General features: G+C 40.9%; 1 protein-coding gene and 1 long non-coding RNA gene across 7 annotated transcripts in view; one reads left to right on the top strand and one right to left on the bottom strand.

The window, feature by feature from the left end:
- MYZAP (myocardial zonula adherens protein) overlaps positions 1 to 26,315 on the top strand; it is a 65,348-nt gene extending 39,033 nt beyond the window's left edge. For 5 of the 6 annotated variants that reach the window (XM_064389247.1, XM_064389245.1, XM_064389246.1 and 2 more), the window contains 4 exons: positions 1,870 to 1,975; positions 12,205 to 12,288; positions 12,706 to 12,806; positions 14,358 to 16,988. In XM_064389247.1, coding sequence (XP_064245317.1) covers positions 1,870 to 1,975; positions 12,205 to 12,288; positions 12,706 to 12,806; positions 14,358 to 14,460 — 394 coding nt within the window. In that variant the 3' untranslated portion in view covers positions 14,461 to 16,988. Of the gene's footprint in view, positions 1 to 1,869; positions 1,976 to 12,204; positions 12,289 to 12,705; positions 12,807 to 14,357; positions 16,989 to 20,766; positions 21,445 to 22,075; positions 22,299 to 23,082 lie in introns of those variants that run through there. The other variant, XM_064389250.1, reaches the window with a different exon arrangement.
- LOC135280876 (uncharacterized) lies at positions 18,254 to 19,923 on the bottom strand. The gene is made up of 2 exons (XR_010347683.1): positions 19,442 to 19,923; positions 18,254 to 18,775 (listed from the first exon to the last, which is right to left on the bottom strand). It is a non-coding gene; the product is annotated as an uncharacterized LOC135280876 (long non-coding RNA).
- Positions 26,316 to 26,574: the final 259 nt, after the last annotated feature.

The following is a 26,574-nucleotide window of genomic DNA, read 5'->3' as shown; positions in this document are numbered from 1 at the left end:
TGCATTTTTCTTAAACCTGCATTCCCAAATTCAGAAGAGTATGATCGTGACTATGAACACTTTCACTAGCTAAACTCAAAGTATATGACACTGCTTCTGTGGGTAAAGATGAATTATAACCAGAGACTGAATAACAGTACTTGATTACTACTTATGGCTCTGTGGCACCCAGATATTAAGTTTTAAGGTTTTGGGCTTCCTGCTGTTCTTTGGGAAGCATAAACATGAAAGGAGGTCCCTGCTGTGAGAGCTTCTTAGTGCCTTGTATTGATCTGTGACCAGCTTCTCTGGTTTCAGAGCAAGAATGGCTTTTCACAGCAGCCTGTTAAAATAATAACTTCAAGGGAACAGATGTCGCTCGCATACAACATAGAATATGGAGATGAAAGATAATTGCTGTTTTCCTTTACCTCTGAATAACACAGACACTTCTTGCTTCAGTGAATCCTTTCCAGTGTGAAAAGTTATGCTGCAGTAAAAGGGTAAAGGCAGTGTTCAGGCAGGAATTTGTGCAATGCAAGCGAGCTCACAGTTGCAATCTATTCCACACAAGTGATGAATCTGTGTTCAGATGATGCTGGTTTATTCTTAAGTTGTCTTTACCCGTCTGTACCTTATCAGACACTCAAGCTTCACCTTAGGAAGGATGTCTGTTCCATTTCTTCATTGCTATCAATGCTTCAGATCCTGAATCTTCCAATGAGATACAAAATATGTGCTACAATTGCAGTTAAAATATAAATTAAAGTTTTATGAGATGTTAATACATACAACTGAAAAACCTGCAGCAATGCTTTGAAATTTTTGAGTCCTTGTCAAAGTGCTGCAGTTACATTTCTGCAGAGTACTTCACTGTTAATAGAGACTCTTTTGGGGGGAAACAGCATACAATTCAGTCATTCACTGGAATCACGTCTTACAGTTTGCCATCTGCTGCTTTGTCTTAGAGTGGTTTTTTCTATTTGCAGCTTTAACAGTTTTTTTTCTGCTGTGCACAGACCAAGATGAAAAAAGCCTTTTTGTTTTTGATTCCCCTCCTCCCATTCTCAAATTCTGTCCAGTCCTGAACCTAGGAGTACAGCAGTTTATTTTCTAAGCAAGAAATTGCATTCTTTGACAAATTTTAAGAATTGGACATTCAGATAAAAATGGAGACTCCCATGGCCAAAGAGACAAAAACTTATGGAAAAGCTTCACTCCAGTTTCCTTGCATATTCTACAGCTACTTTTCTGACAAGCTGCCAAACCAACTTGAGGCAGGAGTTCTGCTGGAGTTCACTTTCTGTATTAAAAAGATTTGAAGAAATGCAAAATCTACCTGAAGAGTTGTATGCACAAATGTAAACCATTCATAGCATTCCTGCTGACTGCTGAGGAGTTAATACTATTCCAGTTAGCATTCTGCTGCTGTTGGCAGCTCTGCCAAATTCTTGACTCAAGGCTCCCCTGCAGTAAGACAGCTTTGAAAGCAGACCTGCTTCCTGGCTTTTGTTTAGCATACATTTTCAAAATATTTGCAGGTAGCGTTAAGTCAGGCTAAATGTGTCTCTCTGAAGCTAAAGATCTAGTGTCTAAAAGCCTTTCACTAAAGGAAAACACATCTTGAGATACGTTTTGTCACATTGTTTAATTGTGAGCACTTCAGGCTCTGAGTAACCATGTCAGTATGCAAGACAAAGGTGAGATAACTTGGGTGGAGGCTGCCACTTGGACTAAGATCACATTAAAATGTACTTTGGACAATTTGACATCTGTCAGTGCAATTTTACTTGCCTGTCCTGATTTATGGTGGATTGTGGGGGTTGTTCTTGTTCTGCTTCTACTGCATAGCTCCCCACTTATAGGCTTGATCTTTGCCTGTTTTTCCAGGTCACAGCATTTGGAGGAGGTAGCAGCCAGCTTGAGAGAGCGGATCAAGCATCTAGATGACATGGTCCACTGCCAGCAGAAGAAAGTCAAGCATATGGTTGAGGAGGTAAGATGTAGTAAAACAACTCAGAGTCTTTGGGGAGCACTGATTCTTTTAGTACATAACCCAAACAGAACTGTGTTCTTTGTGTAGTTGCCTTATGCCACCTTTGTTACAGTGGAAGTTGAGTTAAGCATCTGGAGGCAGTGAAGCAGAAAGAGTAGATGAAAGCAGTTTAGTGCAGAGGCTGTGGGTTATATACTGTGATCTTTAGGCTGGCACTAGTTCTGTAGCCCTTCATGGGTGTTCAGAAAATACAACACAGCTTCCAGCTCAATTTGAACTGCTCAGAAGGTACCTCTGATATGATGCAGTCTAGTCACTAACAGTCTCCTTCCTGTACAGAATTGGAAGGCAAAAGCTGACCTTTATTGCTTTGTTCTTCTGATTTTGGGAGATTTTGCTTAGGTTTTTTTGTTTGTTTAGTATGATTCCTCACAGAAATAGGTGAGCAAGCACAGGTTTTCGCTGCTCATCTCTTCTTACCCTGGTCTGGGGACATTGTCTTAGCTGCTGCCATTTCCTGTAAAATTTTAAGTGGAAATTTCTGGATAGATGCTTTAGGTTACACACTGTAATTGCAAACATTTCTGTTGGTCCAAGTGGGAAGAATAACGTGGGAAACAGATAAATTTAAATTGGAGCTTTACAAAGCTGACAGCTCTATTAGACGAGCCTCCTACTGCACAGAGGATGGGTGTTCATGAGATACCTTTGATTTGTATCTAGACATCATACACTCTAAGATATCAAATGTTTAGAAACCACTCAAATCTAAGGCATTCCTTCTGCCTTCACAATGTGCTATTCCAGGATTTCTGATTAGGCACAGAGATGTTCCATTTTTATATGTTTGTATTTATAAGTATTTATGTATGCTTTGTTTTATAAGATTCTGATGCAGCCCTTCTGTATGATCAGATGTGTGATGCTAGTGTCTTTTACACAGAGGGATTAAAGTTCTTCTGTTGTATCAGACATATCAAGTCTTGAGGTTTTGGTTTTAGTTTAGTTCACCATTATCACTGGTTTTAAACATTCTGCCTGGTCTAAAACAGAACTTAGAGTCTTCATGCCATGATATTTTAATAAAGAAAATTTCTCCAGTCCAATAATCCAATCCATCTAATTAATGGATTATGGGAACAATTATTTCATCTGCTTTGTATCTCTGTATGCCAGAGTTTTTTCTGAAGGATTTTAGATACGTGTGGCACCCTGAATGAATCTAGTAATACATGAGGATGGTGGCCTAAATTTGCCCGTTATTACTAAATATATTTTAAACTTCTGGTTGTAACTTGACCTCTAGTGGGCTGCATTGGTATAACAAGTCCTTTCAGTTCTGTTTTGTTTTGGAATAAAACCACATATAAAGCTTGAGCCAATGATTATGATTTCATTAATATTAGATTAAACGGGTGAGTTTAGCTTGCTAATTACTTGTAATGTATCTCTGCTGGTGCCTTCATATACACAGAAAGCCCTCCTAGACCATCTGGTTATCCTATTTAACGAGTGTTAGGTGACCAAGTCACTATTAATTGTCAAACATGTCTGCTTCTAACTGCTGTCTGCCTGCTTTTCAGATTCAGTTAAACCTCTATCAATCTTGACTGCCACCTAGCCACAGGGTAGATATTTGTGCTCTTTCCTTTAGTCCCTGTGTGTTTTAATTTTTATTTTAATTCAGCTTCCTTCTGCTTTAACACCTGTGTAGCAACATCTATATTTTCACTAGTGAGCTAGCTAAAGACTCCTGTGCCAGAGGTTTGATCAGGTCAGGTGGTACCAAATACATCAGGAATTTAATGTCTGGGGCTTTGTTTCTTAATTTTGTGCTATTTGTTGCTTGTGTTTGTACTGTGTTTGAGAAAATATCCATAATAGAGTTGGCATGTCCTGTTTTAAACTAGACTCTTAATTAAAGGCCTAAAAATAGCAGTTTTAATAATGTAGAGAAGAGTAGCTGTTCACCATGGGGCAAGAGAACAAACATTGCAGATATGTATGTCCTCAACTATCCAAGCATGTGGTGCTTTTCATGATTTTGTGCTTTTCTCTACATAATATTCAATAAGTTTTTTTGGCTCATTTTAAGCAAACACTTGCTAACTATGCCATAGAAGCTGAAAAGTTGGCAACAAAAATATTGAAAAGGAATGCTATCTGAAGAGTCTGTTCTGAAGTTAGATTAAAAACTAGTGAGCAGCAGCACTAAAAATATCTGCTAGAGCAAATAGGGAAGATTGCACTACTATTTAAGTCCCGGAAGACGTGTTCATCAGGGTATATTTAAACACACATCCTCCCTACACTAAATTTAACTGATTGCAGAATGTAATGGCAAGGAATGTCAAGAAAAGTGTAATGAAAATCTGCTCTGTTACTCATTATTGCAGTATTTTCATGGCTGGTATCTGTAAAGTAACATGCCATCTTAGGGTTCATGAGGGTATTATAATGATATTGATAACTTGCATTTAAATAATTGTGAAAGAATAACCAAATAATTCAAAAGCTAGAAATCTTGCTTTCTGAAACACTTAGCTTCTCTGTGACAGTCAATAGAGTGAGAACAAGCTAACCTGGGAAACTCAGGAGAGAAGTGGAAAGAAAGTAAGAAGTTAAAATTGTCAGCAGTGCTTATGTTTGAAGCTGAACCAGGGCTACTGTATCAGGTGCTGGGTGAGAAAGCCTAAACTTGCTTGACTACAGGAGGAGCTTTGTTTACTATGAATCTTCATATATTGGACACAGATCTGAAGTATAAATAAGGGCTTTACTCTTCCAGTGTAAATCACAACGAGTTGATGCAGTTACCATCTCCAATTCAGAGAAATTGGAGAAATCAACATCACTTCAAAGGGATGCTGAACAAACAAGATATACTGCTTCAAACTCATATGGAGAACTGTCAAATTTGGACAAGCACTGAGATGGATCTCCTGGCTGAAAAAAATCACAAATTTCCCCATTCCTGGGAAAAATGACGGATCATTTGCAAACCACAGATGCAGGGTATTCTGTAAAAAAACAGCAAGCAGCCAGGAGGAGGTGAAAGAGAAGCTTTAGAATGGAGATTGGTGATGCAGCAGGCAACTCTTAACACCTCTAGCGTTGTTTTGATGGCATTTAAAAATGTGTTAGCAGGTGGTGGTCAGTCCTAACTTAGGCATGAAAGGGGATGCTGCCAGAGAAGCATCAGATGTAGGAGGCCATGGAGGTAAAGAATATTAACACCTTCCCTTCATAGATCTCATCATGGTGGTAGTGAATGCAATGATTATGTGATCTAGGGAATTGAGCCCAGGCAGAGGAGGACACTCACAATTCAGTGTGCTTATACTCCTTCACAAAAAAAAAATTGTTTCTATTTTTTTCCTCTGAAAAGAAATCCTTCCATCTCAGGCATTAATAGAAGCTTTTTCAACTTGATCTAGTCAAACCAGTCATAAATTAAATAGAAGCATAGAAAATCACTTTCAGAAGAAAAATAAATGGGAGAAATAAAATGGAAATTTTCTGGAGATGGTGACCTTCAACACCTCTGTGTGTTAGCTCTCATGCACACACATTTTTCATCCTCATAGCGATTCTTTTCTGTGAGAGCAAAAATTGCTGCTCATTAGTGCACCAGCTGAGCAGAAAGTTATCCTGCATAGTCTTAAAGCCTCATGTTCTCATTAGAGGGAGATTGCAGATGATTTATGGCTGACAGATTTATCCCTGTGTTGAACTTGTTTGTTAAACAAATCTATTTGTTCACAGCTTAGTGTAGTATGTTTTAAATGCAGTGCTGGCAGTTAAAAGTGCAGGACTTGCATTTGGCAGGTGTTTAGAAACCCAGCCCTTTTCTCATACTATTTGTACATCATAGACTTTCAAAAAATAAATGAGGAGAGACAGATGGCCCGAGTGGGTCACCCAAGGCTCAGCTTTTTTAGCCCTTGCCTTTGTAGCTGTCTTAAAGTATGGCTGGGTAGAGCTAAGGCAATCCAGGAAAAAAGACAGTTTGATGAGAGGAAGAATTTGCAGGGAGACTCACAGGTGGAAGGCAGAGGCACACAAACTTCAGGCCCTTCCACTGAGGAGTTTCCCCTGCAGAGGTGGGCTGGGCAGGCAGATGCAGGCACAGAGGCACCACGGGAGGGCACGGGAAGTGCTACCACACCGTTCCCTTCAGGGCTGAAATTGCTCTTGCTCTGTGAGAGGGGTAAAAGCTTCTCTTCTGAGTATCTATCTGATGGGTCAACCAGTTCATGCTGTCTGTGCCACTGTTGGAAATGACACTTACATGTAAGATAAATGAAATACAAAACATAGATTTTAAATTAGCAGTATAATTATTTTGTGGCTTGATCTCAGTTTCAAACCTGGAGAGATTTAAGAGAGCTTTAGTTTTGAGATTTATACAACGCACTTTGAAATGGATTCCAATTTCATTGCACAGTAAGCTTCTTTTATATGTAATGTTGTTTCATTTTTGAGAAGTAGGAGAGGGAAGGAAATTAGCATTTACATTTTGTAAGGAAGGCAAGTGGGTTGATGCAGATATAGGAGGCTGTTCTGAAGGGCTCTGAAGAAAAAAGGATATTTTATTTCATGCCAAGAAATTATCTACAGAACTTAGATTTCACATGAAATTCCCCTAACTACTGAATTGAACTGTCTCTAGGTCATGGCCCATGAGCTGTTCTCCAGCTTTAGTCTCAGATTCCTTGGATAATAAATGGTGACCAGACACCAGGGAGAAGCTGTCTCCTGTTCTCTCGGGGAAGATACTTGCATGAAAGGACAAAGTGCTAATGAACAAATGATATCCCAAATACAGAAGATATTTTGTATTGCACAAATGGGGTATAAAAAGAAGAAATTTTTAAAAAAAGACTTAAACATCTGAAAACATCTGTATCAAGACACTCCAACTTCAGATACATAGCAAAATTTCCCTCTTTTAATATGGAAGAACAGTTTCAAGGTCATGTAAAAGAAGCCACACAGAATGACAGAGGAGGAGAAGATGGAAATACCAACAACAGATGCCAAACTTTTATTAACCAAAATCTGCATTGCATAGTACCTACCATAAAGATGAAACAACAACAGAAATGCAGACCAAGAAATGTAGAAAGAGAAACCCACCTTGGGAGCTTGGAGGAAGAAGATAAAGGACAGAACATGAATAACTTCCCACACCCTCCTCCCCACCTCCCTAGTACAAGTGTTTGGCATTCCTCAGTGGACTTGAGCAAGCAGTACATTGCTTATCTGTTGGCAGAAGTAGAATCACTGCTGGTGTTTGGTGAGAGGGTTTATATGTGCACAACATCAGCACTTTCAGCTGGGAATTGCCAGGCCAAGTCATAAATTAGAAACTTGCCCATTACTAAGGTAATGCTTAACGAGGTGGGTTGATGTGCACACAATGAGCCAATGTCTGTAACTCATTAGGACATGTCAGCCCCTGCTTTAGCAATACATGCACATCAACCACTGGATAATGTGTTCATAGAGCTCATTCATTTAGGAAGGTCTCTGTGTTGGTGCATTAACCTAAATCAGTCAGTTGTTATTCTTCTGTAAATGCAATGTGAGGTTTAAAATACAAAAAGTGTTAAGTTTACGTGGATAAGTTTTTCACAGGATTTAAGGAGGATTAAAAGGCAGAGGTGTTCACTCCTTTTCACTGCATTATGCCCCCTGAAAAAGTTTCAACTCTTGTCTAGCCTCTCATAAATACCAGTTAAGGTCCAGTGAAATACAGGACCGAGAAAAATCTTGTTCTCCTTGTACAGCAATTACCTTTGTGAGCTCAGGTTGATGTTGCAATGTCTTGTCTGTCTTGTTTTGTGCATGCTGTGTAGCATCTGTTTGTCCTGTGCAGTCATATTTCTGACTCATTTGTTCACGTCTCTGTATTGGTGTTACAGATGCCCAGTCCATTAATGGTAGATGAATAAGGAAAATATAGGTATACTTGAATAATATGATACTTATATTAAAACTATGTTCTGGTAAATATTTTAAACTAATGGATAATACTGTTAAGTGGTAAATGGTGACTGAGTTTACCTAATAGCTGGATCTGTTCCAATCCAGGAGATCACTGTATAGTTTAATGCCTCCAAATCTGTGTCTGAGTTACATAGAATAAAATAGTTTCCTGTTTCAGGCTTTCTTTATTAAGGCTCTACATTTAAATACAATTTTAGTTTTCTCTCAAGATGCTTTTTCCTTCTGCTTTAATAGCTTTGCAATACTATTGACTTTTCATTCTAATACCATTAGTCACATATCTCGCATTTCTTTACAGACTCTTCCTTTTAGGCCTTGCAGTTCTCCAGTTCTTCTCTTAACTGTTTTTCTTAGGTATTCTGTCCATGAGATCAGTTTAATGCTGTTGACTCTTTCATCTCACTTTCCATCTTAGGGAAGTAAAGTTTAGTATTTACACAGCCCATTCAAGTACAGTGACAACTGTTTGGTATTTGGAGAATCTATAAAGTGCAAAAGTGAGAAAGAAAGAGATCTTCATTAATGGGATGGACAAGAATTGAATTTTCTAGGACAGGCAGCAAGATAAAGTGACAGTCTGAAGACTGAGGCAGTTTGAGAAATGACCTCAAGTTTTCTGAAGGAGGCAAAAGCATAGAGGTGGTGACAGCAGTAGGGCAGAAATAAGGATGTGAGATCTTAAAAAGAAGTCAGTGACCATATTAATCCTGAGTCAATGGATAAATTCAGGATGATTCACATTCCATGTTGGCCCTTAGGTGCTGATTCAGATCATTAGAAATTGAAGTGGGTGTGTGAAATGCAAGCTGCACACCCAGCACCACTGGCAGAGAACTTCACGGATCGTGCCAGGATGGGGAGAGATCCGGTGCCCTTTCTCTGCCTGGCAGGGAAGTGCCAGGGATTGAGGTGGCGTGGCTGAGGGGCTGAGAGCACGTCATGCCCCTCAGGTGCTGGCACACCAGATAAATTACAAACTGGAGCTTGGGCCTTGTAGCTTTTCTCTTCCTACTTTTGGAATAGTCAGATGTCTCCCAGCTGGAGAAGGGAAAGCAGGAATGATGGATGCGGTGGGTTGGGAGAGGTGAGAGAGAATACAGTGGTAGGAAGAAGGGTGACTGTGTGGCCCAGGGTTGCTAAAATCACATTATTTCTGTTAGCAGAACTGGTTTGAAAGGAATGAATGGGTCATTAATGTAACTATTTCTGAGTAGGTTGCCAGTTTTGTTTGAGTGCTTACTGTAGACAGGAAGGTTATAGAAATACAGATAGAGATGTGGAGTCATAACAATGAAAGTCAGGTCAAGAATTAAGTGCTAGGGAAAGTCTGTCTGGACATTTCTGGAGAAGGTTGGCAGAGAGAGCCTGAAGGATGTACCTAACAGTGCTTGTAGAAAATTATGAAGAAATCTGAGAGGGTAGTTGTGCAAAAGCCAGGTTTGGGAGCAAGTTGCTGAATTCAGGGAGCAGAAACTCTTGAAGTCTGCAGACACAGCAAGGATGAGGTAGATTATAGACCATGAGCATTGACCAAAGAAAAAATAGGAACATCTTGATGATAATTTTATCTTGAACTCAGTCCAGAAATTACTTGTATACAAGAGTCAGTCCATGGAATTTGAGAGTCTTTGGCTTGCACTGATTTGTTTCTGACCATTCTGACTAGACTGTTCTGGCCACCACTCAGGCCTGGAGCTGAGTATTGTGTTTGACCCATCTTGCGTCTCCTCTTCTCCTCCTTACCTTGTGTTCAACCCAAAGTCAAAATCTATTGCTCTGACTCCTGCTAGATGTTCTCTTGCTTTATGCAGCTTCTAGAAACAAAGAAATCTCAAGATGTGGATTTGTGGGTTTTAGGGTTTTTAAAATTTAATATAATAATATATTTATATATTAATATGATCTCTTAGAGTTATTCCTGTTTTTCCTGGTTCCCTGTGACATACCCTCTCGAGGTTTTTTGTTCCTGGTGTTAATGGCAAATGATGATATGTACTCAAGTCCTTATCCAGTAAATAAACTTATTTTTATAGTAAATTACTGTGCTGGGATGTGTCATCTGTGTCAGGACACTTGTTTCAGCCCTTGGCCTGCAGTAGCTGCTGAGGCAGCTGTTTGACCACGTGTCTGGGGGTGCAGAATTCCTGCTCCAATCTGAGCCTGCTTTCCTTCTGCAGTGCAGGGTGCTCTGCTGTGTCTGGGAGCAGGACTGCAGGACATTTTTCCTGGTGCTGAAACAGCCTCTCATTTTAGCACCTGAAATGCAGCCTCACTGCTGCCTTTATTTCTCCTGAAATGTATTTGGGATGTGTGGCTGTGTTGGAGTTCCTGATGTTTAAAGAGCCACTAACAGGTTTTATATAGGTTAGACAATCCACAGCCTGGTCATTCTGTAAACCTGCATGGTCTAACCACACCATTCTGCTGACTGCTGGACTGAGACAGAGCTTGTGATGATATTCTGCATGTTCACTGCAGAAAAGAAGGTAGATTTTTAAAATCTGGTGTAATTCTGGGGCAAAGGCATGGTTTTAAAGGGTTCTGACTGGTACTATGTAAATGTGTTACAGAGAGCCTGGAGGTACTGGTGTGTATGCTTCAGTCTGCTGCTCCCTAGAGCATCCTCACCAAAATACAAAACGTCTCTTTGGAGTTCAGTTCTGTGTTTGGGAAGGGGAGGAAGCTGTTTCTCAAAGTCTTCCTTTTTGTATTCTCTGTTAGATTTTAAGGTGTCCATGCTCATCTTTGCCTTCAAACTACTCTAATTAAAATAACTCAAAAACATCTGTAAGGAGCTGTAGCCAATGGGAAAAATAAGCAGAACTTTAATTTTAACTTACACAAAATCTATTCGTATATGATACTGGTGTACATAATAGTTACTGTCAGTTTATTTAATGTCTTAGGATCTTTCTATCATAGAATGAATATAAGTTAAGGAAACACAAGAGTTGTCTTGCTTTTGGATGACAGATAGTCTGATCACTTATTTGGAAACAGAAATATTTTGTGTTTGATGTAAAAACCAGCCTAGGCAGCTGATGGAGTTGATTATTTTCAATAACAAGCAAGAATGGCTGTGTGGCAGTGTGATCACACAGCTGTGCTTGGCTTTGGGCTTCTTTGTGTGGCACTGATTATTGGTGTAAGAAATATTTCCTTATATGTATAGTAAGAGAATAGTAATAGAAAAGATCCACTTGAAAGTCCTAAGGGAACAGTTTGTCTTTTCTAAAGTGGAGTTTATTGGCAGGACTGAAGCTATTGAAGCACGGAAGACGTTAATTCAGTCATACTATTAAACAAAGTTGTGATTAAATATGGAGATCAAGGTATGTTCTAAGATGCTCTGAAAATGCTACAAGCTTTGTGTTTCTGCAGTTGAAAACTGAAATGATAATAGCTTTAGATTACATGGGTAGTTTTTACATGGACTTTCAAAGAGGAAAAAAAGGAAAGATCTGATTTTGAGAAAGATGGATGATGATAGCAGTCCTGTATTCTGTAACTGTTCAGCTGAAAACACTGTATGGTGTTTATGTTTTAGCCTTTCCAAGTAACAACTGATCATTGTGTCAGTGACATGTGATACCTGAAAGTCATGGAGACTAAATTAAAGTTCAGTTGGTGTTACAGATTTTCATTTTTCAGTTCAATATGTGTATTTGTTTTGCTTCTTTTTTCCCCACAGTTCTGTATGTTTTTGTTTAAATATTTTATAATTTCTAGCAGTAAATTTTTGGGAGAGTATTGTTTTCATTATTGTGCCTTGGGTATTTATCTTTCTCCTTTAGCAGGATGGGAATATTTATATTAATCATTGTTTCCAGATATGCTGAAAAACTTTACACTGGTGAAGGGGATGTTAGTGTTTGTTCACAGCTTTGATTTTAATATACAGAGTTAAAAAGTGACTGGTGAGAATGCATGGAGAATTTGACCAAAGTATTCAGAAATGGTCATTCTTGCAATGACTGCCAGATAAAAATGAATGTGTTCTGAGTGTTCCTTGATTTCAATTTAGGTGTTCTGCAAAATGAATTCACTTTAGTAAAGTCCACTAAATTTGGTAGCTAATCCAGGGATTAAAGCAGTTTGTGAATACTTACAGGTATTCTGAACAATAATATTAAATACCTTTACTTCCTGTGATACCTACATCGTTTTCTGGCATGTCCCACCCCCATCAGACTAAATGTCTTTGTTTTTCTTCATAGATTGAAATGCTAAGGAAGAAAGTAAAAGAAAAGGAATTATTTATAATACAGCTTTTAGACAAAATCTCTTTCTTAGAATGTGAGGTAAGGCATTACATTTTAAGTTTAAATTATTGTGATTATTTTATGAAACCAAATTAAATTTGAACCAATGTCATCCCATCTGGATGTATAATTACTAAATGTATTTGCTGTTCTTCAAATGGAAATTAAACATATGACACCATTCATACAATCAGGAGTGTGTGTAATAAAGTCTCAATATTCAGGCTAAGTTTCTTAACTTACAATTTTCTAATGGTTTTATAATGAATTAGACCAGAAGTTTCTGAATAAAACTGTTGGTTTAATTTACATTCTTTCCAGAATTAAGGATTCCTTTATTTTATCGATACATACTTTTACACTGTTTCTTGTTGGGAGAGGGCAATGTGCAATTTTATTTCCTTGTTTAATTACCATAAATAAAATACACTTGTGATGAAAATTACTGTTTCCCAGAATAAAGAACTACAAGACAAACTGGACTACTTAATGGAAAACCAACAAAAGACCAATATAGAGACCAGAGATACTGGTGTAGAATGTGATCTTCCATACAGGTATTTATTTTCTCTGCTTGTTTGTAAGAAAATTCCTCATAATGTCCCTTTTCAGTGCTGTATTAGTGACCCATTTTGCCACTGAACTGTTTGAGTGGGCTGTGGAGTTTAAAAGAGCACTTCACTTCTAGATGCAGTTTCCATCAGTGATTTATGTTTTTTTCTTAAAGATACAAACATACTGCAAACTCGTGGGGCGTGGTTATTGCCAGTAATGCAGTTTGAGTCGAGAAGTCAGAGAGGGGACTGTGAGGTGTGGCAGGTTCTGGTGCAGAGTGGGGCTGGCAGCTCTGCCCAGGCTGCTCAGCGCTGCCTTCGGGCACACTTCAGCTCCGTGCCTGGAGGTGTGACACTGGGAGAGCGGGGACACCAACAGGGGAGGGCAGCAGCACCTCTGGAGATCTCCTGCCCGGGGTGGAGGATGGCCAGGTAAACAGGGCTGTGACATCAACAGAACACTGATGCTGCTCCGGGGTGCCAGGGCTCCCCAGCCTGGCTTTGGGAAGCCCAGGAGTGGTGCCAGGTGGCTTTGGGAAGCCCAGGTGTGGTGCCAGGGGCTTTGGGAAGCCCAGGTGTGGTGCCAGTGGCTTTGGAAAGCCCAGGAGTGGTGCCAGGGCTCTGCAGCCTGGCTTTGGGAAGCCCAGGTGTGGTGCCAGGTGGCTTTGGGAAGCCCAGGTGTGGTGCCAGTGGCTTTGGGAAGCTTGGTGTAGTGCCTCCCCTTCTCCCCTGCTTTCCCTGCCCTGAGCCTGCAGCAGGGCACCTGGGAGCAGGGCTCTGCACTTGCACTTCAGTGTTCCCCACAAGGCCCCACAGGGAAGGGCAAAACAGGAAACAAACCAGTAAAATAAGGAGGACTGCTTCACATTACTTTTATTACCAATAAGTAAATGTGTTCATTGTAACCACTCTTCAATTGAATTGTTTAGTTTGAAGGAAAGTAAATTAGCATATGAAATCAGCAAGCAAACTAAAATTTCCTTCATAATTTAAAAATACACTCATTTTGGAGTTCAGCCTAGAGCATATTTTAATGGTATGTGTTTTGGAACCTTAAATATACTGTTTTTTCACTCAGGTTGTCAATAGAAACCTATCTGTGTTGCCCTCTCTTGGGCCCCTCTATATGTAAGCACAGCCCCTACTTATCTGATATTTTTCCTCTTTTTGAAATTTATCTCTATGAAGGAATGCACCTCTGTGCAGTTTAGATTTCATAGAATTACTCTTAATGATGAATTGTGTTCTTAAATGCAATACCGCTATCTTTTTTTGTTGCAGGACTCTTAATCTTAATAACTTTATTGCTGGGCATTCCACTGTGGGCACCAGCAAATGCTGGCCTGTAAACATATCAGTATCTGCCACGGCTTTTATCCAATACTCTTTGTGGCATTATAGAAAAGAAATATGGAACACACCAAATGCACAGATAATTTAATTTTAGCCTGTCAATATCAACACAAGGGTGCAAGTTCATTGCCGTGGCATTACAGGCCCAGCTGTGTGATACTCTGACCTTAGCACTGAGAGCTTTCTCTTGTCTCTGAACAGCACAAGCTCTGAGAACAGAGCTCCTGAGAGCCCGAGGCCGGCGAGGACGTACACGCCGTTCAAGAGAGTGCTGGAGTTCAGCACGAGGAGCAGTCCCTCCTGAGAGCTCCGCTCACCCGCCTTCCTAAACACGAGCAGAACTTGGCGCCTTTGCAGCTTGGGTAGATAAGTTTTTATCAGTTTAGAGGAGAGCAGCAGCATGGAGTCTTGCTAAATTTATCCTGAAAGCAGCTCTTTGGTGACTTTATACCTGAAGTTACTACCGATGTTAACTGTGAGGGAGTAGGGAAGCAGCAGGCTGAGGGAAGCAGCAGTCAGGCAGTATTGCTTCTTTAGAAGCTGTCTAGTGCAATGTGTCATTTCAAATGCCTGTAAGGACTTGTATAGCTGTACAGTTGGGTTTTTTTTCTTCAATTGTGTTGTAATTCTGTTTGAGTAATGAAGCTCTAATATATTCTGTTGTCAGTACTACTGGAGCAGTACCTGAAGCTGTGCTGGCAGAGGGAATTTGTGTGGAAGCTCTGAATCTGCCCAGACTGAGGGTGGCTCACCCCTGTCCCTGAGACCTGGGGCACTTGAGGGCTCCCTTCACCTGGAGCAGCTCTTTTGTACCCAGCACTCTTTGTCTGGGAGGGAGAGATGAACTGGGCTGTTTAAAACAGTTCCCTCAACACATGGCTGATGAATATTGTGTTTGCTGCTCAAAACAGTAAGGGATAGAGCAGATTATAATGGAATTTGCTTTGTTGGACTGAGGCACTGGTTTGCACTTCCTCAGTCATGGGACAGAGTGACCATGGGTGACACATTCAGTAGCAATTGTGTAGGAAAATCCCTGACACTTTATTTATTTACTTTTCCATTCAAGGAAGGAGTTTTCATTAAACAAAAGTTTGCCTACTGCAACCTGCAGCAGTCCTTGCAATTCCAACAGCAACAGCAATCCTGAATCAGGATTTGAGGTTTTGAGTACTATTTCTTTTTTATCCAAACCACTTAAAATCTTGTCTTTGGCTTCAAAGTAGCAGCAGGAGTGACTGTATCTAGTTCTGAACTAATTTAAATATATATATAGGGTATTATCTACATCTTGTTTTGATCTTCCACTCTTAGTGAATTTAAAATGAAGTAGGAATATAATATTTTAATTCTGTTAACATGAATGAAGGACCTTTTTTTTTTCTTCTAATTGCAGTACCTGCAACAGAAAACAAACAACTTAGGTTCTGTATGATCAATATTGTTCTTGCATGCAGTGTCAATCCCAGGAGGTGCTCACCTTGCCACAGAGCTTCAGAAAGGGATTGCTTTTATCTGCAGCCTAATGCAATTCAGTCCTGTCTATTCCAATCAATTACACTTACTAAAGTTGTATTTAAAATAATAATGTTGACCTCCTATTGAATGCACAAGATGAGTAATAACTCTGATTTTAGGGATAAGCTTTATACCTGTGAAATCTTATCTCCATCTACTGGCTGATAACAGCAAATATTTGGACAGTATCTGTTTTTGAAGAGAAAGACGCTAAAACTAATCCCAACAGGTATATTAATGTCCATTAGGGATGCAACTTTAGGTCTTACAGAATGTTTTTTAGCATTTCTGTGCCCAAACAGTCCCTCTGTAATTCAGGACTTGAATTCTGAATCATGGCTTGTGAAAATTACTTTCAAACTTAAGATGAATGGATGAAGGTGGTAGTTTTAGATAAAGGAAATGCATGTTGTTGTAACAGACATTAACTGACGAGTTTAAAGAAGTGAAAATCCTTTACCCCTCTGATTTTGGCCAGAAGTCAGAAAACAACCTGATGACTGTGAGGTGCTCAGTGAATGGTAGTAGAGGGCAGGGTAAGTATCAAAATGCTGTTTTGACACAGACTCAAAGGAAGTTCATTCTTCTTTTAATATACTCCTGAGGCTCTCCTGAAAATGCTGCAAGCTATTTTTAACTCTGAGACTTGCAACATTATGATAATCTGCTCAAGACTTTACAAGGAATGCAGCAAGGCCTTAAGATTTTACTGTGAAGGTGTTCTGTGTAAATTTTGTCTTGACTGTTTGATGAAATACAGTATTTTTTCCTAAACCAAAAAAGGAGTGAATTCAAAGCTGTATTTTAAGACCATTTTGACATACAGTGAGCTGGATGACTATCAAGTGATTGGACTACTGATCTAAATTTGGTAACTGTGAAGAACAGGAGAGGAACTGTGTTTATATCATGTTACATGAAAATGTAGAGCTTTCCACTCAAATGAGCAGTAATGTACGTTAGCATAATAATAACAAACCTGACTGAAAAGACTGTAACACTTCTGTATAAATTTTCTCAATTTGAGACTGAGTTAATTAGTACTATCACGTTAGAAACTAGTAAAATTTCTGTAAACAGCAATAAAAGCCATATAGGAAGGTCCCAGCAAGTACACTAAATGCAAGTCAATTGTATGACTACATTTGTACCATGATAAGTATTCTTTTGTGATTTATTCCAGATACTCTGGAAAGTATTTTGGGATACACTTTTCATATATGCTGTACAAATAATGTATGACATTGTATGCTTTTAATACATCCGGTATGTAGGACATGAAAAGGATAAATTGCAATAAACACTGTATTTAAACTTGTTGTTCTGTTGCGTCAACATGAAACATGAACATGAGTCTTTTAGAAATAAACCTACGTTAAAATGTAGCAGACTCTTACTGTTCACAACCTTGTTTGTTCCAAACGTGTGGGAATGGAAAGCGGCTCCAGCGGAGCCTCCGTGTTCTCCTCGGTGTTTCCTTTGGCTCTTGAGAACAGGAAGGCACTCCCTGGCTAAAGACTCTCAAAGCCAAGTCACAAAAGTAGATGAACTCTTTCATGAAATAAAAAAACTATTGACTTGCACAGGATAAACAAGAACTGGGCAGCAGAGCTCTTGGAAAAAAGCCCAACAGCTTCAGATCATCCGGATAACACCTGAATCCATCTGGGATGATGCTCTCCAGGCTTCAGCAGGATGAGACCAGGATGGTTGTGGCCATCTTTATTTACAGTTTATATTCACCTCCTGATAATGGAGATTTATTTTTAAGACTTTAAAAATAAAGCAATCTACGTGTCAACTAAAGAAGAGGTTGTGCAAACACGATAATCACAGTGTCACAGGTTTGCAATGCTCACAGGAAGAATGGCAAGTTTTTAACTCAAATAATGCTTTCCTATTTATGTGTATTCAGCTCAGATTGCCAAGCAGCCCTGATAAAATCTTGTTGAAATGGGCAGTGCTTGTGCTGAACCTACAGCGTGGGATTCTGGGAGCAGGATACAGATGCTTTTCAGGGAGCTTGAAATATTTTACATCTAAAAACTTCTGCATATGGACAGATGAGAAGTAAGTTCTCTGTGCATGAAGTCTGTAATTCTGCACAGGAAATCCCTGCTCCACAGAATGGAGATGTACATGCTGAGAGTTTCATTCCACTTACATTTTACTTCATCCTTGTTTGGCCCCTGGGGCTACATGCATGTGTAAAAGAAGAAAAGTGCATGAGAGACCTGAGTTAAGGCCCTTCCAGCCCTGCCTCAAGCACAACATAGAAGGAGCACAAGACAAGAAGGACACAGGAGCCATTTACAACTCAAGGTATGTGAATGTTTTCAAAAGAAAAAGGGACTTGGTGATTTAAAGGGAAAATACAAAGTGAACATCTGTGAGGTTACAATATTCTGTAAAGGCATGTGGTATGTAGGCAATGCAGTGATCTGATGGTTGCTTCCCAGTATGTTTATAGGTAGAAAGACATATAGATTTGCTTTTAAAATGTTTGGGGCTTTTTTTTTGAGAAATAAGGTTAAAAGGAAGAGTGGGGTTTTTTTTAAGGAAAATAAAATTTTACAAAGGAATTTTAAGGGAATTTTTATTTTAAGGAAAATAAAATTATTACAAAGGTGCATCATGCGGATAAGAAATGAGTTTTTTTTCCCTAAAAGAAATAAAATTTATTCAATTAAATTCCAAATACTCATACAATTTTTTCTTGTTATTTTGGGGGTGATTTACATTCTATGTGTAGCTTGTTTCTTCTTCCCCTCCTCCTCAATATTCCTGAGCAGAGAAACTGTAAAGGCAGTTCCCATCTACCCCCCAAAAAATCCCTACAATCTAAAGTTTCTTTTGCTCCTTTTCCAAATGAAAAGTAGCATTTTATAAAGTTGAAGAAAGCAGAAAACAACTACTTTTCTTGTAGAAATAATACTAAATTACTAAATCTATATTTCCTTCTTCAAGCTTGTACCAAAGTTGATGCTGTCTCAGTTGCATAGTATCTAGATACTGCCCACCTGTTCACAACCAAGAACGTTTTTGTTCCAGCACCTTCCAAATTTCAGCTACTTGTTCATCATTCTGGAACTGTGGGTTACCTGTAAACAGAAAATGTTATTCCAAAATTTAACACTCCCAAACTGTAAAGATGAACAATATTCCTTCCCAGTGAACTTGGACAAATACAGACTTAGTGAACAAAGTGAGGTACAGAATGATCAGGTATGATTCCCAGAAGCCATGTTATTAACACTTTATTATCTTCATTTTTACTCTACTTTTTTCTATGTTTATGCAGTTTAGCACATAAACTGAACCCACTGTAAATTGCTTTTCTGTACATGTCATAAAGCAGCTGAACATTTTGTGAGAGCAGTGGTCTAATGCGATTGTTCCTTCTAGATTCTCAGTTCCCTGCAGCCAGGAGCGGTTTCCGTGCCCTGTCCCCCACTCTCTCCTACTGCAGGATGAAGTGTTCCCCACTCTCTCCTAGTGCAGATTCAGGTGTTCCCCACTCTCTCCTACTGCAGGATCAAGTGTTCCTTCTGCAAGAGGCAGAAATGGGACACGAATGCGTGACTTAAACCTGCGTAAGAGAGGCAGCAATTCAAGGAACTTGTGTCCTGTAACTGCGGGGCATCTCCCGCTGAGAAAAACTCAGGGATTTCCCTGAATCTTAGGCAAAACTCCCCCAGGGGATTTCCCACGGATGATCCAGGTAGTGCGTAACAGACAAAAGATGTCGAAAAATTTAGATAGGATACCAGATTGGTCTCTGGGGAGGGGGAAAGTCAGAGTCTGCTGCAGTGCTGACCCCAAACATCGCTAAAAGGTGTCTAATTGTTCTCCAACTCAGAGCCACAGGCTTTCAGCGCTGCCCCGCGCGTGTCACAGGGCACACGGCGCAGCTTTCCCAGCTCCTGGCGCAGTTCTGGCAGGACGAAGGCGGGCACACGGCGCAGCTTTCCCAGCTCCTGGCGCAGTTCTGGCAGGACGAAGGCGGGCACACGGCGCGGCTTTCCCAGCTCCGGGCGCAGTTCTGGCAGGACGAAGGCGGGCACACGGCGCGGCTTTCCCAGCTCCGGGCGCAGTTCTGGCAGGACGAAGGCGGGCACACGGCGCAGTTTCCCCAGCTCCTGGCGCAGTTCTGGCAGGACGAAGGCGGGTCCCCAGCGCTCCCTCAGCGCTCCCTTCGCGCGCCGGGCAGGGCGGGCCCTGCCGCCGCGCCGTCACTTCCGGCAAGATGGCGGCCCGCGGGGCTGTGCCATGGCGGCGGCTCCGGGGCTGCGCGGGCGGGCGCTGCCCGAGCTCCGCGAGATGCTGAGGCGGCAGGAGCGGCTGCTGGCCGACCGGTGAGGGCAGCCGGAGCGCCGAGCAGCGCGCCGGGCTTCCCGCCACTTCGCCCGTCCGCTTGCAGGCGGCAGAGGGCGAAGCGCCCGCTGCCGTTCAGCGCCGGCGGGGCCGGGAGGGCGCGGGCAGCCCCGCTGGGGCGGCTGGGGCCGCGGGCAGCGCTCGGGCTGTACGTGTCCGTGTGGCTCGGGGATGGGCTCCTGTCCTGCGAGGAGAGGCTGAGAACGGGCGTTGTTCAGCCTGGAAAGGGAAGCTTTGCGGTCACCCAGCTGCGGCCTTGCGGAGCCTGAGGGGAGCTTGCAGGAGCGACAGGCGATGTGCGGGAGCATGGCGTGGTGGAGGGAGGGAACGGGTTCGCATGGAAGAGAGTAGGTTTGGATTAGACACAGGAGGAAGAAGTGATCCCTGGTGGGGCAGGAGCTGCGGCTGCCCCGTCCCCGCGGCTGTTCAGGGCTGCAGCGGGAAGTGTCCCTGCCCCGGCACGGCGTGGAACGAGGTGATTTCTAAGGTCCCGTCCCACCCAAACCACGTCGTGGCTCGTGTGTTCCACTGACAACACGTAGGTAGTGCTGTGCTGCGAGTGCTTTGCATCTTGCCTCGTTTCAGAAGTTTAGTTTGTAAATAAGCTGATGTTGCAGTGTGAAACCTGCCCCATTAGCTATTCTAATAAAACTTCTGTACCTCAGGTTGAAATAGGATTGTTTATAATAATGTTTGCTTGTTTGTTTGTTTGTTTTAGGAAGTTCATTGCTAGGCTTCCAGATAAGGGTAAGAAGATCTCTGATTTTGCTGAAAAGCTCAAGCTTGCCATTTTGCAAGAGGAAGAAGTAGCCAGGACAGCTGAGCTGTTATCTGCTGTCAGGTTGGAGTTTCAGGCAAAACAGGAGGAGATTAATACAAGCAAACAGGGAGTTGTCCTGACTGAGGACGCAGTGGACAGTGCAGATTCCTCAGTCATTAATGAAAACTCTAACATTAAGGACATTTCTGACACTTCTGCTGAAAGGCAGGAGGCAGAATGTGTTGAAGAAGATGCCACTAATACAGCTTTAGAAAATCAAAGGACTCAGAGGAAAAATAATAAAGTAAAGACTGTTATTTGTGAAGATGTCTCCAAGTCAGCCATAAGCAATCACCTGAACAATGATCAGCAAGTGTCCCACAGCAATGCTGAAGATGGGACAGAAAGTACAGCTGCTCTGGACAGTAGTAAAGAAGCCTTGGTTGATGCCTTTCAAAGAGTTACAATTGCAGATAGAGAAAACAGTGAAAAAATACTGCAAAAAGAGCAGGATGTGGCAAAACACAAGGGCAATGTATTTGGAAGGCAGCATCCCAAGACTCCACATTATATTGAGGTTCTAGAGGCCAGAGCCAAGAATCCAGTCATGAAAAAACCCAAATTTAAAACAAACGCGTGAGTACAGATCTTTTGTATGTGCATAAAATTGAAAATAGTACAGAACAAGCATGATGGCTTTATTTTCTAGTGGTAATTAAAGAGATTTGAAGTCTCATGACAGACAAGGTTCATGTGTTGGCTCTGTAGCTTTAAATGCCACAATCTCAGTACTGAGCAGTGGCTTCTTTCTGCCCATCTGAAACAACTGTCATGAATCTTCACAGAATTTCAGAGCTTAAGGTGCAAAACTACTAAACAATTGGTAAAACTTTGGGATCAGTTCTAGAACATGTAGAACTTTAATAGCTGGAAGTGTTTTGATTTTTCTGCACTTTTAGGAAAATTACAGTCTACATTGTCTGTTCTGGTAGCAGTGACAGTTTGTACATTTTGTGACTGCCACAGCATTGCTACTTCAGTCTGCTAATAAATCAGCAAACCAGTTTGGTTCATTGCCAGCAGTAACTTTTCTATCTCTGCAGAGAAACAGTTCTGTTTTCTCTGAGTGCTGCTTACTTTTTATTTGTCTGTGTTTTCATAGCACTTCAGATTTAATTTCAACTCTTAAAAGTAAGTTTTGAAACTGGAGTTGTTCAGCCTTGTGATGCAAATTTGGATCACAACACAGGTGTTTTGTGTTTTCCAGACTGTCAGGAGAGCAGAGTGGATCATCTCATGGTTCCTCATCCAGTCGCTCTCCCGGGGGATTTGGCTCTCCAGTTCCTCCAGAAGAGAGAAGACTCAGAGATAAGAAACACTTGGATGACATCACAGCAGCTCGACTGCCACCACTTCACCACTCCCCTGCCAAGCTGTTATCCATAGAGGAATCCATAGCAATTCAGATACAGCAAAAAGAAGCTTATGAGGTATGAATTTACAATTGGCCCTGAAAATTACATAACCAGGATCACTCCCAAGACAGAAAAGATAAAGGGATCTTTTCATAAAGGTGAATTGAGATGGGCAGACTTTGAGGAAAGGCACTTTGTCTTATATTTGATTCTTTTCATGATATAATTAAAGAATGTATTAATGCTGTCTGAAAGTGTTGATCCTCCATGAAACAAAATCTTTGTGTGTTAATGTGCTGACTTGATTGCACTCACTTCACCTCTGACTAGAAATTTAAATGTACACCTTCCCTGTTAGTGATGACAGAGCTTTTGTCCCTTGCATAAATGAAGGCCTAGCAGTATTTGTTCTTCTTAAAATATGCAAGTATCTGCATTTGCCTTTATTTATGCTGTGTCTGAAGAATCCAGGTTCTGAGGTTCTAAATTCTGTTATAATGGATTTTGACTTTCCAGGCAGTGTCAGGCTAATGTCTAAATTAGGTACTATTGTAGAAGTGTTCTTTTAAAAGTGACATTACTATACCACAGGTGGGGGCTGCCACTTGGAGAGTTTCAACTGTTATTAAAAAAAGTCAAACATGAATAGCATAGTTATGTATAAGTGTGAAAAGAAACCTGAAATTTCTTTGCTAGTTGCTAAAACTTTTAATTAAGCCCACTTTGGAATTATTATTATTATTATTATTATTATTATTATTATTATTATTATGTCAAGTTTATATTTTAGTACATTAGTTTATTCATGAGAATGACAAATGAACAATTTCTAACCTGTGTCCTTTTTTTTCTGACATAGGAAATGCAAGCCAAGCTTGCAGCACAGAAGCTTGCAGAGAGACTGAATATAAAAATGCTCAGGTTTGAACCAGAGGGGGAGGCCTCAATGCAGTACAGAGAAGTGAGAGATGAAGATTATTTTTCAGCAGAAGACTGAATGCAGGAAAGAGTGTCTGTGGATGAGCTGTGTAACTGATCTTTATGCAGTACTTCTTAAAACCCAAACCTGAATATTGAAAATGCTTCATCTAGTCAGTTTTTTCTTAAAATTTTCACATGACAGCTCCAGGAAGGGTTCAGTGTAGACATCATGAACACACATGTCACAATTATTTATCAGTCTTCTTTGAGGACTGTTTTTTGAGCACTTGGGGCAGTTAATTCTTGTGGAATGCCCCACAGTTCTCAGATTTAGCAGAGTAAGCTCTCTGATACAGTTTTGCAGGCTAGGATGGGTCAGCTATAAGATCAAGTTTCCTCTGTGCAGAAATGTGATTGCAAAGGACTTTGGCACAAAACATGTCCATAAAGAAAGTTGAGGTGCCTGTAAACTGCTGACATGGATGAAAGCTCTTGTCTTCTATAAATGTGAGCTACTTCTTTTACCTATTTAATATTACCTTTCATGGTATGGTGAAAATACCTGCCCAGAGAGTTACAATAAGTATCTGATCTTTAGGCTGGAACCACATGAGAACTTGTTTCTCTGCCTGCACCTTAAAATAACACTTGCTGCCCTTAAGTTGTAAATAGCTAAGAATTTAAAGTTATTATGTAACTCAGATTCTGTTAGGGCTTTAAGGGACTCTGCTGTTTGGTTTTTGGTTATTATGGCAAAGCACATCAAGAGATCAAGTTCATCTGAAGACTTTACTATTCTTATTAAAGATTTTTATGTTTTTCTGTATTTTTGTACACTGCTTTTATACTTTGGATGTACTATTTTTTCATAGTCTAATACTGTAAATTAAGAGATCCACTCTGGTTTTCTTGGAGGAAGTATTGTGTGTATTTTTAAGTTTTGGCTGTTACTTGAAGATAAAAAACAACCTTCCTTACATCACCATGAATATGAAAATATGAATTTTGAAAGATAAGGAACACACCTGACAAGTATTTCACAATGGTATTTTCACTGTGGACTAGGATTTTCTGAGCCTAGTTGAGTTCACTTCTTAAAAACAAACCTCAGAGATTCCTTGTACAGGCTGGCAATGCCTGTTTTCCAAGATGCTGCCACAGCTGTGTGTGCAGGGCTGTCCCTGGATGTTCTGCAGGAGTGATGTCTTTGGAAACCAAGGCTGCTCCAGCTGCAAGTCATTTAAAAAGCTGCACGGGATGAAAATGTGGGAGGAAGGTCTCAGCCACTGCTTGAGTGCAGGCAGCACTTCCCTGCAGGCAGCAACTCTCTCCCAAGTGCTCCAGGCCCTCCTGGGCAGTCCCTGTGGCACAGTCCATACCCTGGCACTGCAGTTGGACAGGTGGAACTGCTGCTAAGCTGCTTGTGATATTTTTTGACTAGGTCATCTCTTGCTCTTTCCTGAACCCTTTCCTCTTGCAGCCTTCTGGTTCTCATTGTTCATTGGCTTCTCATCAGCTGCTCTTCCCTTTTTCTCATTAGGCTTACCTGCTGTCACTAAACCCAATCCATATCCTGCCTCCCTGCACCACCCATTCCCTTTCCAATGACATGCTCTGTGTGTGACTCCTGCCATGTGTCATGCAGCCTCCTGCCACTGCTATCTTGCCTTGCTTTCTGGAACTCCATCTGAATACCAGCTGTGCTCCTCCTATGTGCCTCAGTCCCTTGAGTACCTCACAGAGACCTCAATATCTTTGCAGTTTTGCCATGACTGCTCTCCTGAGACTTTCCTTATTTCCTGATTTGGTTTCAGACTCCGCAGATGTTTGTCATTTCCAGGCCTTCTCACCTTTCTACCTTCTTTTCATACTTGGGTTTTTTCCTTCCTCTTGTCTATGCTCCTTCATCCTCCCAGCTTCTCACCATCACTTGCCTTTGTCAGCACAATTCTTTGGCTTGTTTTCAGCCATTCACATTCATCCCTCAGCATCCCTGTTGACCCAGTGGATCTCAGTTGTATCTATTTCTGTTCAGCACGTGGCTCTGACTCACAGGCCAGAGGAGTGATCTCTTGTGGGTGCAGCTCATCTCTCAGATCAGTGCTTTCCATGCTGCCACCTGCTTGTCCAGCTGCATCTTGTCATCAGCCCTCCCATTATTGCAGTCTGTAGTGCTCAAGGACAAGCAGTCTCAGAATTGTATTTGCTTTCCCTTTGCTGTTTCATGAAACCTAAATTACCACTTCCATGCCGTTTGCATCTCTTCCCCGGTTGGCATCCTTGCCCTTCTCCTGTAGTGGCTGTGCTGTCACACCTCTGTGAGATGCTGTGTGTTTTTTCTCTGGTGGCTTTTCTGTGCTGAAGGAATTCACACAAAGCTATGCAGTTAGGGACTTTTTTCTAGAGTACTGAAATTTGCCTCTACCTAGGCTTCTGCTGAGCACACATTTCTGCTAACTAAACCAACTCTTTTACTTTTTTTTTTTTTTTTTGTGCTATTAACACCTACTTTTGCTCTCTAAACTTTGTAAATCAGAGGCGCTTTTCTTGACCTTTATTTTGACAGCATTCAACATACTGGGCTTTTGCCAAATGACCCCTGCATGGGCAAACTCCACCCTTCAGGGGAGGCAGGGTGGGGTGGGGTGGCAATCACTGTGGTAACAGGTGAAGTTCATTATGTGTTCGTTAAATAATCAGCAGCTTGTTCAGTGCAGTGTTGGGGAGCTCTTGTGTGAATGCCAAACCAAGCTAAAGGTAGGAATTTTAAGTTATTATTTTAATGTTTGGAAAACCTAGAAGCTTTCTTGGGGGTTGTTGCTTCTGAGCAGAGGTATGCACTTTGAATTAAGATGCTGTGAATGATAAGGAAGTAAAATCACTTTAAAGAGTCCTATGTGGAGGACGTGCAATCTTGAAGTCTGTGAAAGGTTGCAGCACAAGAGGATTATGAAAGGATTTGCTGGATAATGAAAGGATGAATCATTAAATGGTTTAGTCACATTGAAAAAAAAATCTGATTGAGTATGGTTTTGCTGTTGTGTATTTCATTGTTTCCCAGTCATGTCAAAATGTATATTGAGAGCTGAGGAGCTTGTTCTCTGTTTTGAGAATGGACTGCTATATTGGAATGGGCTGTTAACACAGTAAAAATAAAGAATGGATAATATATTTTCGAAGTTGTTCATGTGAATAATGTTTGTTTTGACCATGTAAAATTTAGAAGAGAAATGGAACTCTTGTGCTTCAGTGCTTTACAAGGAAAAGGAAACTAGGAAACTATTGCTATGTAGGAAAAGAAAACTAGGGATCCAAAGGGATGAGGAAAGACCTGAGAGACCTAAAGCTGGCCAGTCTTGCAGGTCTGAGAGGTGGCACAGAGACACAGCTTAAATGTGGCCTGTGGTCACAGAGCTGCAGCATGTGAGGC

Source organism: Passer domesticus, chromosome 14, assembly GCF_036417665.1.
Source record: "Passer domesticus isolate bPasDom1 chromosome 14, bPasDom1.hap1, whole genome shotgun sequence".
NCBI classification, from domain to species: Eukaryota; Metazoa; Chordata; class Aves; order Passeriformes; family Passeridae; genus Passer; species Passer domesticus.
Note: the sequence above shows the minus strand (reverse complement) of the source record. Positions and strands in the feature narration are given on the sequence as shown.